The sequence below is a fragment of the Charadrius vociferus genome, unplaced genomic scaffold (assembly GCF_000708025.1).
Source record: "Charadrius vociferus isolate BGI_N301 unplaced genomic scaffold, ASM70802v2 scaffold746, whole genome shotgun sequence".
NCBI lineage: Eukaryota > Metazoa > Chordata > Aves > Charadriiformes > Charadriidae > Charadrius > Charadrius vociferus.
The window spans coordinates 65,090-80,934 of record NW_009648658.1 but is presented as its reverse complement, the minus strand read 5'-3'; the positions used below and the strand labels follow the sequence as shown (position 1 = coordinate 80,934).

Below are 15,845 nucleotides of genomic sequence, written 5' to 3'. Positions count from 1 at the left end.
GAACCCCCCCCCCCCGACTTTTTTTTTTTTTTTTTCTTCTCTAAAATTACTTCTGCCCTTGTCTTAGATGGGAGAAGCTTTGCCTAAACGTTGGCTCCTCTGCAAGGAGCAGAGGCGGAGGAGGAGAAGGAAAGTCCACAAGTGACCTAACGATGTTCTGAAGATCTGGGCAAAGAAAATACAACCTGCAAGAGTGGGGAAAAATTCTGCAAAAGAGCAAAACACTGACGGTGACCACTAGCCCATGGCCAGGGAAGCATGCAAGAGCACGATAAGCACATATCGAGGTTTCCCTCAAAAACACTTGCAGCCTTCAGAAATTGGTGGCTCTGGGATAAATATCTCTGTATTTAATAACCCTCGGTGGATTTATTTACTGTGCTTTTTTTTTTTTTTTTTGAACCCACAGAAACCTTCAGCATCAACATCTTGCAGCAAGGAGTTCTTCCCCATTGACCCTGCGTGGCGTCGCCCTGTGTTTGCACCACTCTGCCATGTGCTCAATTATTTTTATTATTTTTTTTTTTTGTGAGAAAGACAATGAGAACAGGTTTGGATCAGCACGAAAAGAGGGAAGGCACAGGGAAGGGGAAGATGCAGGAAAAAGAAGTTATTTCTCTGTATTTGAAACCAAAGAGAGAGTGAATAAGGGAACAGATATGCAAAATTGCCCACAATAAGTGATGTTAAAAAAAAGGAATTCTTGGGCGTTTTTTACATGTTTTGAATATTTATCATTTTCAGTATTTCAGTACAGTCAAGCCAATCGCAGAGTTCAAAGAGGAAAAAGGCTACAAAGGTGGTGGTTGTTTTTTTTTTTAATTTTGCCCAGGCTGTTGGCAAAGATGAATAAATCAAAGGGGAGGAGGGGGGAATTCCAATAGGATCATTGCAAAAAAACGTCCAAACAGGTCAACGGGAAGCACGCGGGTAAATGACACCCCAAAAATCCCCATTTGCAGCTGCGCCGTGGAGAGCGGATGCAGCCAAACAGCTTCGCTTTGCCCTTGGAAAGGGATTTTCCGTGGGGTGTGAGGACACCTTATATTTATTATTATTTATATACCTTACGTTTATTTATATACTTCATATTTATTATTATTTGTATTTACCTTATATTCCTGGGCAGCTTCTTCAACAGGGACCACGGTGTGGAAGCGGTGAGCCTGGGACCTATCGCAAACCACACAGATGGGCTGCTGGTCCTCCTTGCAGAAGAGCTTCAGAGCCTCCTGGTGCTGCCTACACAGGAACTCCCTTCCTCCTCCTCCTCCTCCTCCTCCTGCCCGTAGGCTCAGCTGCCTGGCGATTTCGGCAATTTTTGCCAGCTCTCTGCTGGGACGGAAACTCTTCTGCAAAGCCGTCTGCCGGCACTGGGGGCAGGAGAAATGTGCCTCCAGCCCTCCATGGCTCTTCCCAACCTACCTTCCTCCTGGATAGGATCAAAGGAGCTTTGTTTTGCAGGAAAGAAGAGGAGGACCTTCCTCCTTCTGGCTTGGTTGCAAACGGGGGAAACCAACTCCCAGCCCTAACGCCACGGAACGGCGGCACGGGGAGGAGTGAGAAGAGGGCGAGCGAGCACGATGCTTCCTCCTCACCTCCTGACGGCCTCCCACCAGTTTTGGTTCCTTTGACTTTCTGAGCCAGATGTGAGTCAGCAGATAAGAGGCTGGAGGAGGGCAGGGCGGTCCTTCAGCGGGACCAGGACGGGCCGCAGAAGTAACTGGGGAGAAATCTCATGGAACTCAGAGTGGGATACCCTCCTGCATCAGAACCAACCACGGAACAGGACTTTGGGGCCCTGGGGGTGACAAGTTGTCCATGAGTCAGCGGTGGGACCGTGCACCAAAGTGTTGTGTCTTCTAGGCCAAGTTGGACGGGGCTTAGAGCAACCTGGTCTGGTGGAAGGTGTCCCTGCCCGTGGCAGGGGGAGTTAGAACTGGATGATCTTTAAGGGCCCTTCCAACCCAAACCATTCTGTGATATCAAACCCATGCAGGGCTGCGTTAGCAAGACTGGAGAGGAGAGGGATTTCTCCCCTCCATCAGCACAGGTGAGGCCATATCTGGCTACGGGGACCAGTTTGGGGCTTCCCAGTACAAGGCAGACAGGGTCAGGCCACCAAACTGAAGCCCAGGATGGATGGGAAGAGAGATTGGCATTATCCAGCCTGGAAAGGAGAAGGATCAAATTGCTGCAACCGCCCCACAGGCGGCAGAGCCAAATATCAAATCTCTCTCTCATGCCTCTCATTACACCCTTCTAATTGTTTAATTACCCATTTTACTGATGTAAATGGAGCTCCTGGTCCCATAGGCATCCTTGCCCTGCTTTCAACTGCTTTCCTAGGCTTCTACCTTTGGGGAAAGGGCAAGGACTTGATGAACCTTCATCTGAACCCTTGTGTCTGTTGTATGTTCTCAAGGAAAAAGTCCAGTCTTTTGCTTGACCAAAGCCCGGTGCATCACGGATCGCACTGAGTCGGCACCAAAAGTAGTCCCATTTCTATGTGTTTATTCCCAATTCTGACACCCCCCCCCTTTACACACAGAGTCAGGATCCCACCGAGCTGCAAATGACTCCAACCCCTGGCTTGCTGCAGACTTTTCTGCACCTCTATTTCCACAGACTTGCTGGGTCTGACAGTGCAGAAAACTCAGGTTTTATTACCCTCCTGTCCGATGGGTTTTAGAGAGGAACGAGGATGACTTTTCCTTCCTCCAGTTATTTTAAACAACTGTCAAAGAAAACGCGTAGGGGTGAAAAAACCAAAACACAGAAGGTAGAAATTACTTAGAATTGCACATTTACTTTTAATTCCCCGTCAGTGCAAATTTGCAGGTGCCCAGTAAGAGCCATTTAGTGATTAAAGGATCAAAGTATAGTTTAAGGCACGGAAATCCTCCCATTTTACACCAAAGGAAAGGAATCTGAACACCGCTATTCTTTCATGACCCTTTTGTTTGGGGCTTCGGCTGCAGGGAAGAGGTGGTCCTTGATGGACCACGGGTGACTTCTGGCTCCAGCAGCTACATCTGTATTTTGCATTAAACATGTAAACAGTCATTAAGGTTGGGATATGCCTGGGGAGTCCCCCTTCCCGTGATTCCTCTTCTAGGTTGTCCCTGGCATATGGGCTCTCTGGTCCCACCAGTTCCCTTCCCACTGGGTGGTTCCACCTCCAGCTGTGGTAGCACCTGGGATGGAGAGATGGGTCTACGGCTGTCCAGTCTCTCCAGCCCGGGACAGGAATTTCTGGAGGGTCATCAGAGCTCGGAGCCATACAGAAGCTTTGCAGAGCTCCTGCTTCACGCAACGTTTTGCACAGCCCACGTTTATTGCAGGACCAGGAGCTGCAGAGGCTTATAGTGGAACTGGGACAAAACTCAGATCTTGCTTTCTTTCCCAAGGGTAAGTGGATGTTTTTTGTTTATTTCTTTTTTCTGCCTTGGGAAAAAAGTTTGAGCTGAGCATTCCCTGTCACCAGGAACCACGGGTAGACTCTCTCCTCTTTGAATGAAGCCTGCGGAAAAGCAAAGATCCGTGCCTTGCTCACAGCATCAAAAAACACCACCCTCCCTTCGTGATAGTCCAAGCAGACCCGTATCTGCTGTGGGATGTTGTGTAGAGTCAAGGGGGTGACATTAGGAGAGGTCAGAGCCTCATAACTCTCTCTGTTATGACACAATGCCCATACCCCCGCTTCGGGCTTCAGGGGAAAGCAATGCTCCTTCAGCAAGGACCCCTTGGCCACCCCCATGGCCCACACGCCTTCTTTAGAGATCTCCACGTCCCAGCAGTGCCAACCCGATGCGAAGCTCCTCGAGCCCACCATGCATTGCGCGACATTGAACTGTTCCGGTTTGAAGGGTGGGTCCTGCCCATGGTGTACCCACTGCACGAACTTGCAGTCTTCCAAGAGGTAAAGCCTGGCTTTGGCTATCTTTGGGTTCAGCGTCACCTGTGCTGGAGTTGGGGAGAAAGTCAGGCTCGTTGAAGATTTGGGGGACACAGGGCTTTTTCTCTCCCTTCCCATCCATCCCACCCCACTTGGGACCCCTCCAGGCATTGCTTCGTGGTGGGACGAGGATGGGAAAAGGAGGAAAGGAGGCAGCAGAGCACTTTAGGTTAATCTTTGGGGGCAGCAGAGCTTTTTTTACCGTATTTGTTTTTATTTCGTATGCTGGATTGGTTGGGCACGTGTCCGGTTCACTTACTTGTGGATGGAAGTTCAAAATCCAGTAAGTCTAGAAGAAAGAGAAAGAGAAGAATGTGAGAGGCTGAAAGATCAATTGGTCCGATTCTGGATTTCTGCAAAAATCCAGAGAGTCAGGACCAAGCTTGGGGGAATGCAGAGAAACTTGTGGAAGGGGAGGAGAAAAACGGGATACACGTAGGAGATTCCTCCACACACAGAGGGGCTGCTGCAAAGAAAATGAATACAATGACTCTTTGGAGCGTGTCTGCAATGAGGAGCACAGGAGGGCTGCAAGACACTATCTCCACGTAGTTAATGGGAAATATGGGGGACTCGATGCAACAGCAGCAGGAGGCAGGCAATATCAGACCAACACTCGTTGCCCATTTGCAATCTTATTATTGGATCTTGGGGAAAAAAAAAATAAAAATCCCCCATTCAACAGCCAGGATGTGTTTCTTTCGTGTGGCTTCACTCCATCCCTCCCCACCAAGAAACACCACGGCATTTTCCTTCCTGGACTTGCGCGCAGTACCTTGAAATTTCTCCATAGTCGTCTTGATGACTGTGGTTTTCTCTGTGAAATCACAGAATTTCTTTTCCAGCTCAGGGGAAATATCGAGTGGCTGCAAGGCAGGTTCCTTCTCGCACCTGGAAGGGAAGAGGGGATGGATTTACCGTCTGCTTGTAGTTTGCTACTCCACGTTTTACCAGCAGTCCATGGGCAGAATTAGTGGAGGGAAGGTGATGAGTCTGCGCCATCTTGAACATCTCAGCAAATTGCACAGCATCATCACTCGTCGTTAATTAAGTAGAGAGGGAGAACCCTCCTTCCAAGCCCCGGTGTCCTCAGGCAAGTCCAAAGGTGATCTTGCAGAAGAGCCAACCGTTCCCCATGTCATTTCTCCCAGTAGCCTGCCACAAAGCTGCTCTATTGTGGTGAAATTTTGATAGGAGAAGGACTACATACCCGGTCAAGGTGGTTTTGATGTTCTAGATGAGAGACAAAGAGAGACTTAGTGATGTTGAACACCACCCCTTGGAGCCCCAGGGTCCCACTCTAATGATGTCCCTCTTTTAGCATGTTGGGGTAGAAAACCAAGAGCTGGAGACCAAGCTGGTGCCCAACCAGTGCCTTCACAGCCAGTTTGGAAAGCCCAGGGTCTCACCTTCAGGAGTTCACAGTGTGGCTGTAGGTATGTCCTCTTCAACTCCCCAGTCAGCCTGCCCAGCCTTGTCGTCTTCTCCAAAAGCCTGTTGAGGATTTCTTGATGCGCGTTTATTATCTCTGTGTCCAGCTGCTCCAGCTGGGCCAGAAAAAAGGACTCCTGCTTCTCCAGGAACTTGTGCAAATTTTTATATCCCATCACAATCTTCTGCTTTTCAGCTTCTTTCCTCTTCTGCCAAGGGCAAGCCGAAGTGGGAAAAGGAAAGCAGAGGGCAGGACAAGAGCATCAAGGGTCAATGGTGGGCTGTGCATTAGTGTGGTCCACCAAAAAGAGGCATTTGGGGAAGATGCAAACCCCCTCTCCCTTCCCTACCCCCCGTGAGCCTCACCCACCCACGGCAGAGAGGAAGAGGAGATGTTTCTCCTTTCTTCCCCTCCATCCTCGTCCAAGCGAAACTCATGGGCACCTACCTTGTAGTCCTGGACTTTCTTTTGTCTATCCTCCACTGAAGACTGAAGAGCCTTATGCTCCAAATTCAGGAGATACAGTTTGTTCTGAATTAGTATCTGAGAGGAAAGAAATAAGTCCCTTGGTTAATGGCACTGTAGTCTTGCACGCTCGGCAGAAACAATGGGGAACTCTTGACTGCTCCTGAAGCAAGCGTTGGCAAAGCTTTGTGACACCCATGACTCTTTCAAAGCTATTTACCTCCATGGTTTGTTTTTTTCTTTTATTTTTGTTTTTTCACTTTTTTTTTTTTTTAAACTAAGGTCAAGGAGACTTCCGGGAGCTGTGGGGTAGGAGAAGGGCGGAAGACCTCTTTCTCTTTTTTTCCTACTGATCTTCAGCAGAGCTGATCTCGATAAGGGACCCACACCCTGGAGGAGTGACACATTTATGGCTGCTGTATAAAGAAGCCTTCATGAGGTTCAGTAAGCCCCTGGCATTGCAAATCATGAGGCTAAAGGGTCACACAGGGATTGTGGGGGTGAGAAATTGTACGCATCTGCTTCTTACCCTTGCCTAAGCCTCTGCTCATGGCCAAACCCTGGGGGAGAGGACCCCTTGGTCCCCAAGAGCATGAGGCTCCTATGTCCACCTCAATAGTTGGTGTCAAGAGATAAGGGTGGGTGAATCCACAGGTGGTTTATCCCACAGACAAAAGGCTACACAGGTATCCACACCCATCAAGAGCAGCCACACCAGCAGTTTCTGACCCTTTGTGCCTCAACGTGTGCCCATTAACCCCTCACCTTGTACTCTCCGGCAGCCTCGTCCACAGGAACCACAGAATGGTTGCGGTGCACCTTGGACCTGTCACACACCAGGCAGATAAGCTTTTCTTCATTTTTGCAGAAGAGCTTCAGGGCTTCCTGGTGCTTCTCGCACAAGTCCTCCACTCCTTCCGCCTCTCTGCCCCGTTGCTGGTTCAAGCTCTTGGCAATTTCAAGGATGCTGGCCAACCCCCAGTTGGGTCGGAGGATCCGCTGGGTCGCCGTCTCCCTGCAGTGGGGGCAGGAGAAGTTGGTGGTCAGTCCTTCCCAGCTCTGAACGATGCACGCCCGGCAAAAGCTGTGCCCGCAATGGATGGACACGGGGTCCTGGAAAATATCCAGGCAGATGGAGCAGGAGACTCCATTCTGGAGGTTTTCCACAGACGTCCTGGCTGCCATGAAGAGCAACCAAGTTTATTTTGCTCCTGGATGATCAGGAAGGACAGAGATTTCTCTTCCTGATCCAAAGTCATTGGTTAAACTGAGATCCAGCCCATTTCCAGCAGGGCTTTAGGCGATATCTTTACTTATATTGCTCTGGGAAGTAGCAGCTCAACAGCTGAGGAGGAAGAGAATTGGAGATGCCCATCCCATTTTAACCTTTCCCCTCAAGACACTGTGATTTCTCCAAAGCCTCTCCTTCCAATCAGTGGAGATCGGTGGATTTGGTGACTCAACAGCAGCTAGAACAGGAGTTTTGGGGCGGGCGACAACCACTGGTTGAAAATGCTTCTGAGAGATCAGGAGGGACAGGACCTGGCCAGGGCTTTGGAAGGACTTTGATACCCTTCAGGACAGCCCCTGTAGGGCTCTTTGGGAGGACTCCAGCATCTCTTGGATGACCCTAAGTGTTAAAATGCACAATTCGCTGCAGGGCAGGACCTTCCTTGCGGTCAGAAGAAATTTCTGCAGCTCCTGGCCCCCGGGACATCTGCTTTGCCCTTGGGGTAAGGTGGGACATCAGACCAACACCCTGCAGACACTGCTATGGATCAAAGATGCTCAGGTGTCCCTGAAGATTGCTGGTGCCTCCAAGACCCTGCAAGGTCCTGGCAGGTTTCTCTGATCTGCGGTGATGGAGCTGAGAGTCTGGACTGATTCTTTTCCTTCCTTTTCTGTCTTTTTAAGTGCCCTTACTTCCAAAAATGGTGGTTGTCCCTTCTTTCCAGCGTCATTCATTTGCCGTTGCCCTACAACCAGTTCCCAGCCCAGCTGTTTTCCAGGCTATTCCCTCCCATTACAGCTGCGATGAAGCAAGAACGGCTTCATTAATTGCTTTCATTTGAGCTTTACAAGAAGCAGGTCAAGAGAGGGCAGCAAAGCCTGCCAGGGTTTGCCCTGCTGGTGGTGGCAGAGCACCATTTCTCCCCCATTTCTCTCTAACAAGAAAGAGAAAACAGCCCGCGAAATATAGAAGGACACTTTAATACAGTCATTTTGCATATAAAAACTTATATAAAACTGCTTACGAAGCTTCCTGAGCCAAATATATATATATAAAAATTGCAAAAAGGCAGGATTCCAGCTCTTTCTGTTCATCTTTACTTCTCCCAACCTCTGATTTCTCCCACCCCACCACCCTGTGGAAGGCAGCTGAAATCCACAGGGTTCAACAAAAAAGCCTCAAAATGTGTATGTTCTTGAGGGTTTTTGGCTCATAAGATGTCGGGGGGAGGGGGGGGTGGGGAATAGCAGGTATTACACTTAATTCAGTGGTATCCTCTTTTCCTTTGTAGTAACCAAACCAGGAACCAGAGCCAGCTTCTTCAGCCATGCAGGAACGTCATTGTTGAATGTCAACAGTCAACACGGTTGAACGTCAAGGAGAAATTGGAATAGGTGGGAGAGGAGTAGAAGGGATTAACGCTGTGAAATCGGTGTCCCGGGGGCTGTTGCACAACTCATAGGCTTCATTTTCCTGCTCGTCCCAGGCTGATATTCCCTAGCGAAATCTTGGAGAGTACCCAAATGTTGTAAAACCCAGACGTCTGCCCAAAATGACCCCTTCTGAATCTGCTGCTCTTGGAAAAACCCCATGAGAATGAGATTCCAAGTGGATACCGGGACTTGTCTGTTCCACTTTATTCTTTACCGTCCACAGAGTCCTGAAATACAGTGTGGTTTGCTGGATGAAACCAAAGGCTTGTCCAGAGCACGTAATGTCCATCTTGCTGTCTCAGGGAGCCAGCTGGATCCTGGACTCCCAAACCCAGAAAAAAGGCAGGATTTTCTCTCCATTGAAAGAAGTCGGAGGAAAAGCAAAAGCCAAGGTCTCGTTATCGACGTCGAAGAAAGCCACGTGTCCCTTCTCGTAATCCAGAGAGACCCGGATAGTCCTTGGCCTCCCATTCAGAGGCTGAACTGTTTCGAAGGAGGTGAAAGCTTGAAACCTGTCCCCACAGATGCCCACGGCCCAAATCCCCTGGGAAGGGTCGAGGTTAATCCAACCCTTTCTCCAAGCTGAGTCTCTGGCCACCCCCACCGCCCAAAATCCCCTGCTCCCCAGCTGCACTTCCCAGTAGTGCCTCCCCACCGTGAAGCCTTCGCAACCCAACACGGAGCAGTAGGTGTCAAATCTCTGGGGGTTGTCGGGCAAATTCTGGGGTGTTTCATCCCACCTCACGCTCCTCCGGTCCTCGGAGAGGATGAGGTGGGGGTTTGCTGTGTCTGGGTCCAGAGTCACGTTTGCTGATGGGGAAAGGAAAGCATGAGAGAGGGAAAAACAACGTGTCAGAGGGAAAGCGATGGACATTTCATTTCATCTACACCCTCCTGTTTTTGTCCCAGGGATGAAATCTTGGCCTGACCGAAGCTTTGGTAAAGGCTTTCTCCATAAATATCTATTTAAAGGCTCTATTTTTAATTGCGATCGAAGTGGAATAAGAATTCACCTTGCCAACCCACCAGGAAAGCGCGAATTCCCCGCTTTTGCTGTCTTTTTCTCGCTTGGGTCCCCCTTTTTCACCCCAATATATACCTCCAACCTCCTGAGACTTACCCCATTGCACGTCCAGTTCAACTGGGAAACTCTCTGGAAGGGAGAGAGGAGGAGAGAGAAATGGGTAAATACACGGAGGTGCACTTTCCCCCTTCCAAAACAAGTAAAATCACCGGGAGAACAAGTCCAGCTCATCGATAGGTGGACCTTCAAACCCAACACGGGCAGCTTTACGAGGAGCTTTCTTTAATCCAGAGTTGGCTGCACCAATTACCAACTGGAGATCAGAGGAGGGAATGGGACAGTTATCTGAACGTGGAGAATGGTCTCAAAATAGCACATTTGAGGCTTATCTATGTAAACACCGCCATCCGTTTGCAACACGTTGACTTTTCACGCTGACGCCCTCATGGATGGCTAGACGTTACCTACGGTCTGTTTGGTTTAAACAGGCCCGCAGTCAAGAATTCGATTCATTTCCTTTGTGTAACTGAAGGGAGGGACTCGCTCTAGTCCTTCGCGTTACTCAAGCGTTCAGATGCCCGTGTAAATACGCCTGGGAACGGAGTTACCACCTCTTCTTCCAGCTCCGGCCCCAGATAGGAGGGTTATTGAGTAACTCATCGTTAGCGTTCCTTAGCTGGGGCTTTATGCTGGTAATTGGCTGCTGTCCGCTCCTCTCCAGCTGCAGAAGCGTGTTTAGATTTTTTTCCCGTTCTTTCGTACCTTTGAATTTCCTCAGGGCTTCCTTCAGCACGATGTTTTTCTGAGATAAATCCTTGAGTCTCTCTTCCACTCTGGGAAACTTCTCTGTCAGTTGCTGGAAAGTCCTTGCTTCACACCTGGAAGGAGAAGACTTTTGTATTCCTTCGTTGCTGAATGCGCTACGTAGAAACCCTGCTTAGAAAAGCTGCCAGGTGAGCTTATCCCTCCCCAAGCATCAGGTTGAGTCAGTTGAGATGTTGCTGGGCATATCAGTGGTCCCCGTGTCCCTGTGAAGGACGCACTTGCTCTGGACCTCCTCAGTGGTGGATATCGGCTTCCTCCAGCTGAGTGGAAAAGGTGGTGGGGACGTGATCTTGCCCCAAGGCCACCTCCTCCCTAGATTCTTCCTCACCCTGAGCACTGGGGACCCTGGTAGAGAGGACAACCCCTCCTGCTCCCCCACTGCTGTCGGCTTTGTGACATTGTGCTTGGGGACAACCGTCTCCCTCCGGAAAGGGAGAGCCACGTACCTGGTCAAGGCACTCCTGGCATCCTAAAGGAGAGAGAAGATGGGAATTAAACTTTGAGCGATCTTCAGGCCCATTTATATCTCTTATCTCCCTCAGCACGCTTTGCTTGGTTTAGATTTTCCTGTGCCGGCACAGAGCAAGGTCAGGGACCTCTTGTGCTCATCCAGTGGCCCATTTGGTCCCTTCAACCTGGTCCCTGGTGAGAAGAAACGCTCAAAGGCAGCTGCTGGAGTATCGTGTCCACTTCCAAACACTGCTTCTGTGCATCTATCTCATGGAATGGTTGGAGTCGGACCTTAAAGACCATCTACTTCCAACCTCCCTGCCATGGGCAGGGACACCTTCCACTAGACCAGGTTGCTCAAAGCCCCATCCAACCTGGCCTTGAACACCTCCAGGGATGGGGCATCTCCCTCGCTTTGCCTGGGCTTGGGAGGGAAACAGTTGGTGGGTGCTTCCAAGATGCTAAAAGACTAATTCTGAGGCCCTTTTCTTCATGGGTTGGATATGACATTGATGTTGGCGTACAATGTATGACACGGCTTCTTCATGGAATGAGCACCTAAATGAACTACTCAAAATGGCGAGGCAAAGAGATGGGGGAAAGAGGGAGGACAGCACCACCTCAACGGCACATTGAAAGCGTTGCAAACTCCTCTGCCCAGCGCCTCGCACTCACCTGCAGGGATTTATTCTCCGGCTGTGGACTCATCCCTTCCAGCTCCCGGATGAGGTTGCCCAGGTGGGAGATCTCAACGGAGATCTTCCTGTCGTTCTCTGTCTGGGTCTGCACAATCTGCTTCTCCACGTCCTCCAGCCACATCAGGAGCAGACGTTCCTGCTCCTCCTGGAACTGGTGCAGCTGCTTAAACACCGACATGATCTTCCACCTCTCGGCTCTCGTCTGCTGCTGCAAGGAGCAGATGGGGAGGGATGAGAACAGAAAAAACCCGAGACCTACAAAACCTGGTTAAATAAAACTGGAGCAAGGACTGCGATGCCATGATAAAATACTTCTGGCCATTTTTGGGGCTTTGTTTTTATTTTTTGGCTCGAGAAACACACGGGCAACGTTGCTTCATGTTTTTCCCACAGCCTGGAGAAGACCAGGCGTCACGTGCAGGCATCTTGCGAGTGTTCGATGGGGCAAATCCTGCTGGGACAGTGTTTGAGGACACCGGGGTGAGAGGAGGATTCAGATGCGGTGAGATCCTGCCGGAGGCTGTTGGAAACGGTCCTTGGCATGCACAGTTCCCCAGAACTCCCAGGTTTTGGCATTGAGGGCAGCAGTTGGATGAGACAGGACCAAATCCAGGCCAAGGACCACAGCACAAGCAACCAGTAGCACGTTCATGGTGTTTTCCTTCTGCCCCCACTTTATTTAGCAGGAAAGCCATCGCCCTTCTCTGCTCACCTTCACCCCAGCAGTCTTCCTCGTCCTCATGAAGCTGCCGTGAAACATCTGTGGTGCTTTCTGCTTTTGAGGAAATCACCATCTCTCACTTCCTTAGAGCTACGGTTCCACCCCCCACTCCAACCTCTGGTAGGCCAAAACAGGGCTGGGAGGTGGTGGAAACATCTGACACAGTGCACTGAGATGTGTCCGCAGCTGGATGTGCAGATGCCATGAGAGCCACCAACCTCACCAGGACCCAAACAGCTGCGCAGCAGTAGAAAAGCCCCCACCAGGGTCCAAGTTGGACACAAGCACCCCCATGGACCCCACACTTGGTGTGGCTGACCCATCTCCAGGGCCGGATGGTAGAAAGCAGCTCCTGGGGTGCAGCAGTCTGAGGCAGAGATGGAGAAGTCTTGGAGCACCATCCCTTTGGACCTCCATCCAACCCACCCGCCCCACCGTGCAAATCTCCCCGGGATGACCCACGTGCACGTCTCCTCTGTCCGAAACGTGGCTCAGCGAAGCTGCAAGCACCTCCCTTCAACCCTTCGGAAACCACCTCGCTCTCCGCTAGCGTTTTGTGGCTGCCCATGTTTCCCCTCGAGAAACATCTGCGTTTCATTCACAGGCGCCTCACCAGGATGGAGCAAGTTGAAAGAGAGACGGGGCCCATCTGGGCAAGAGCGCTTGGAGGCTTTTTTCCTCCTCGTTGCAAATTTAGGCGCTGACCCAACACCTTTTAACCCGCAGAAGACCCCTCCGTGCATACAGCAGTGGCGAGTACCTACCAGATACTTCTGGCTCCTCTTCTCCCCGGTCAGTTTTAATCCTTGGAGCCTTTCTCTTTCATCCTTGAGGCTCTTCAGTTTGCTTTGGATTTGCTCCTGGGCAGAAAAATTATTAATAATAATAATATTAATCTGCAAGTTGTTGGGGAGAGGGATGCACGGTTTCAATGTTGCTCTAGCTAATTCCTGGTGTGCTCGAGCAGGAGACCCTCCCAGAACTTTTAAATATCAATAAAAAAATATTTAGATAGTCTTTATTCTGTTGCCCCTCTTCGTCCCAGACTTTTTCTATGAAGCGTCTTGGGAATGAAGAGTCCAACAAAGGCAGTATTTAATATTGCAGCCTCATCTACACCCTTATTCTGGTCCTCACTGGTTCCTCCTCCCGGTGTATTTCTGCCCAGTAATTTTCTGCGTTCACCGTGATCCATTCCGCCTTGGTTGGCTCATTTTATCCCCTCGTGATCGCAACATCCATATTTTTTTGTTGTTGTTGTTGTTACCCTTAATCAGGTCCCCCAAAATGCTGCAACTTCCCAACATCTACAGAATCGGTGTTTCTGCCCAAACTTGTCACCTTCAGCTCCTTCTGCAGACAGAGGAATAATGAACAACATCCCCAGAGTTTGGGGGTTTTTTTAGGAGAAGATGAATTGCACCTTCGAAATACCCACTTTTTTTGACATCTGCTCCTAATGTGACAAATGCCGATGGACGTTTGCAGGGAACGCATCTCTGGTTCTTATTTTTTTTTTTTAAATCAGCTTATTTTGTCCCTCCTGCCCCTCACTTCTTCTTGTTTCGTGCTCACGGCGTGACTAACGTCACCTTTCACCTCCCCATTCCCAGTCATTTCTTCCCCTGTGGGCAGGATGAAAATGTCACCGAGCTTCCTCCGCACAAGCGCCTCCTCCTCCTCTTCCTTCTCCTCCTCCTCCTCCTCCTCCTCACCCCATCCTCCCTCAAGGGAATTAAAAATGCCTCCCAGCATCGACGCCGTTATCCTGAGATAGTTACTTAGAAAGAAATTCCTTTCCAGGGAGAGATTTACAGCGGAAAGGACAACTCATCTGGGACTTCCCATCCAATTCTTGAACAAAAATGAGCAGCAAGAGCTCTGCCGGTGCACAAGTGAGTGGAGGAGCTCTGCTAATTTGGGTATTTTCTAGGAGCTACCGGCCTCAGCTACCTTCGTGGTCCTTCGGAGAAGGTGACAGCAAATAAACCGGTGGCTTTTTGTGAAGGGATCCAAGCTGAGAAGCTGAAATTGAAACTGCGCTTTGGAGGCGGTGGTGAAAATCTGGTTTTAGTCAAGTCGTGCTGTTTGGGGGTCACCTGAAAAGGGGATTTTTGCGGGATCTGACCCAGCACCCTGAAGTCTCTGCTGTGCCCCTCACCAGGGATCTGGGCACCTGCAGGCCACCCAGATGCATGGTGATGGTCTGCACCCAAGGTGATGGTGGCTGCATCGCATCCGGGCAGGGCTGGAGCCAAGGCAGCGATGCAGAGCAGCCCCAACTAGATGACCTACCAGCTCAGCTCCATCCCAAACCTTGGGAAATCCTATGGGACATCCTTCCCTTGGGAATCATAGAATGGTTGAGGTTGGAAGAGACCTTGAAGATCATCCAGTTCCACCCCTCTGCCACGGGCAGGGAGAACTCCCACTAGACCAGGTTGCTCCAAGCCCCGTCCAACCTGGCCTTGAACACCTCCAGGGAAGGGGCAGCCACAGCTTCTCGGGGCAGCCTGTTCCAGCGTCCCACCACCCTGGAAGGTGGAGAAGTCCCTGCCTAGTGGACCTCAGCCTCCGATGGGCCAAAGCCAAAAAAAAATAACCCCAAAACATTAGAGCAAAGGACTGTGATTTCTTACTTTGCACTCCTGGGTGGCTTCTTCGATGGGGGAGACGTTGTGAGTGCGGTGAGCGTGGGAGCGGTCACAGACCACGCAGATGGCCGTCTGGTCCTCCTGGCAGAAGAGCTTGAGCGGTTCCTGATGCTTCGGGCAGAGGTTGCCCACACCGGCCACGTAACCTGCCCTCGTGCTCAGCTTCTTGGCGATCTCCGCCAGGTTCCTCAACTCGCGGTTTGGTCTAAATTTTCTTTTCTGGGCAATTCCACGGCATTGGGGGCAGGCAAACCGGCGGTCCGATTTTCCCGAGCATCGCGTGATGCAGTCCCGGCAGAAGCTGTGTCCGCAGTTGATGGACACCGGGTCGCTGAAATAATCCAGGCAGATGGAGCAAGACGCTTCTTTCTGCAGACTCTCCAGCGGGTCGCATTCGGCCATGGCTGAAGAAGAATGACACGATTACTTTCGCTTCATTTAATTATTTTTTTTTTATTTTTTTTTGTGTGTTTTTTTTCTTTTGGCAGCAGCTGGGAGTTTCCTTCTCGATCAGCCTTTGCTATCTGACCCGGGAGGTCTCGTTTGAAAAGCGCAGCCCCGTAAAGGATGTAAAAGGAAGGAGGGGCGGAGAAAGGGGAATTTCGGGCAGTTTTTCTGCCCGAAAGGCAGTTTTGCAACACCCCTCTGAAACCTGAGTCACTCCAAGAGGCATTTCAAGGTCTTCAAAAGTCTGCTGCTAAAGAGAGAAGAGGGAAAAAGGAGTTCCTCGTCCTCACCCGTGAGCTCCGAGTTCCGAATAATCAGCGGGGAGCATTCGGCAGCGAGAACAGCTTCTGGATGCCTCCCTGCCCCTTGCCAGCAGCCAAAACACAAAATTACAGGGGAGAAAAAATACAAAACAAAACAAAACAAACTTTTTTCCCCTTTTTTCCCCTCTTTTTCCCAGGTGTTTTTGAGCCCAGCTGGCGGACGAGCTGTGGGGGTCGATGGGCG

At 50.4% G+C, this 15,845-nt stretch overlaps 3 protein-coding genes across 3 annotated transcripts in view; all 3 read right to left on the bottom strand.

Moving 5' to 3' along the window:
- The window catches only part of LOC104287739 (zinc finger protein RFP-like), an 8,284-nt gene extending 4,524 nt beyond the window's left edge, over positions 1 to 3,760 (bottom strand). The window contains exons 1-2 of the mRNA XM_009886470.1: positions 3,698 to 3,760; positions 1,113 to 1,412 (exon numbers count right to left, since the gene is read on the bottom strand). Of these exons, the coding sequence (XP_009884772.1) occupies positions 1,113 to 1,412; positions 3,698 to 3,760 (363 nt within the window). The remainder of the gene's footprint in view (positions 1 to 1,112; positions 1,413 to 3,697) is intronic.
- A 449-nt stretch (positions 3,761 to 4,209) lies between these two features.
- Positions 4,210 to 7,040, bottom strand: LOC104287738 (E3 ubiquitin-protein ligase TRIM39-like). The gene is made up of 6 exons (XM_009886469.1): positions 6,621 to 7,040; positions 5,838 to 5,933; positions 5,368 to 5,598; positions 5,169 to 5,191; positions 4,734 to 4,849; positions 4,210 to 4,247 (listed from the first exon to the last, which is right to left on the bottom strand). The coding sequence occupies exons 1-6, from the start codon at positions 7,038 to 7,040 to the stop codon at positions 4,210 to 4,212; spliced, it is 924 nt and encodes a 307-aa protein (XP_009884771.1).
- A 1,777-nt stretch (positions 7,041 to 8,817) lies between these two features.
- On the bottom strand, positions 8,818 to 15,293 carry LOC104287723 (zinc finger protein RFP-like). The gene is made up of 7 exons (XM_009886453.1): positions 14,877 to 15,293; positions 13,002 to 13,097; positions 11,494 to 11,724; positions 10,815 to 10,837; positions 10,306 to 10,421; positions 9,640 to 9,672; positions 8,818 to 9,329 (listed from the first exon to the last, which is right to left on the bottom strand). Exons 1-7 carry the CDS (start codon positions 15,291 to 15,293, stop codon positions 8,818 to 8,820), a joined length of 1,428 nt encoding a protein of 475 aa, XP_009884755.1.
- Between the last annotated feature and the right edge of the window lie 552 nt (positions 15,294 to 15,845).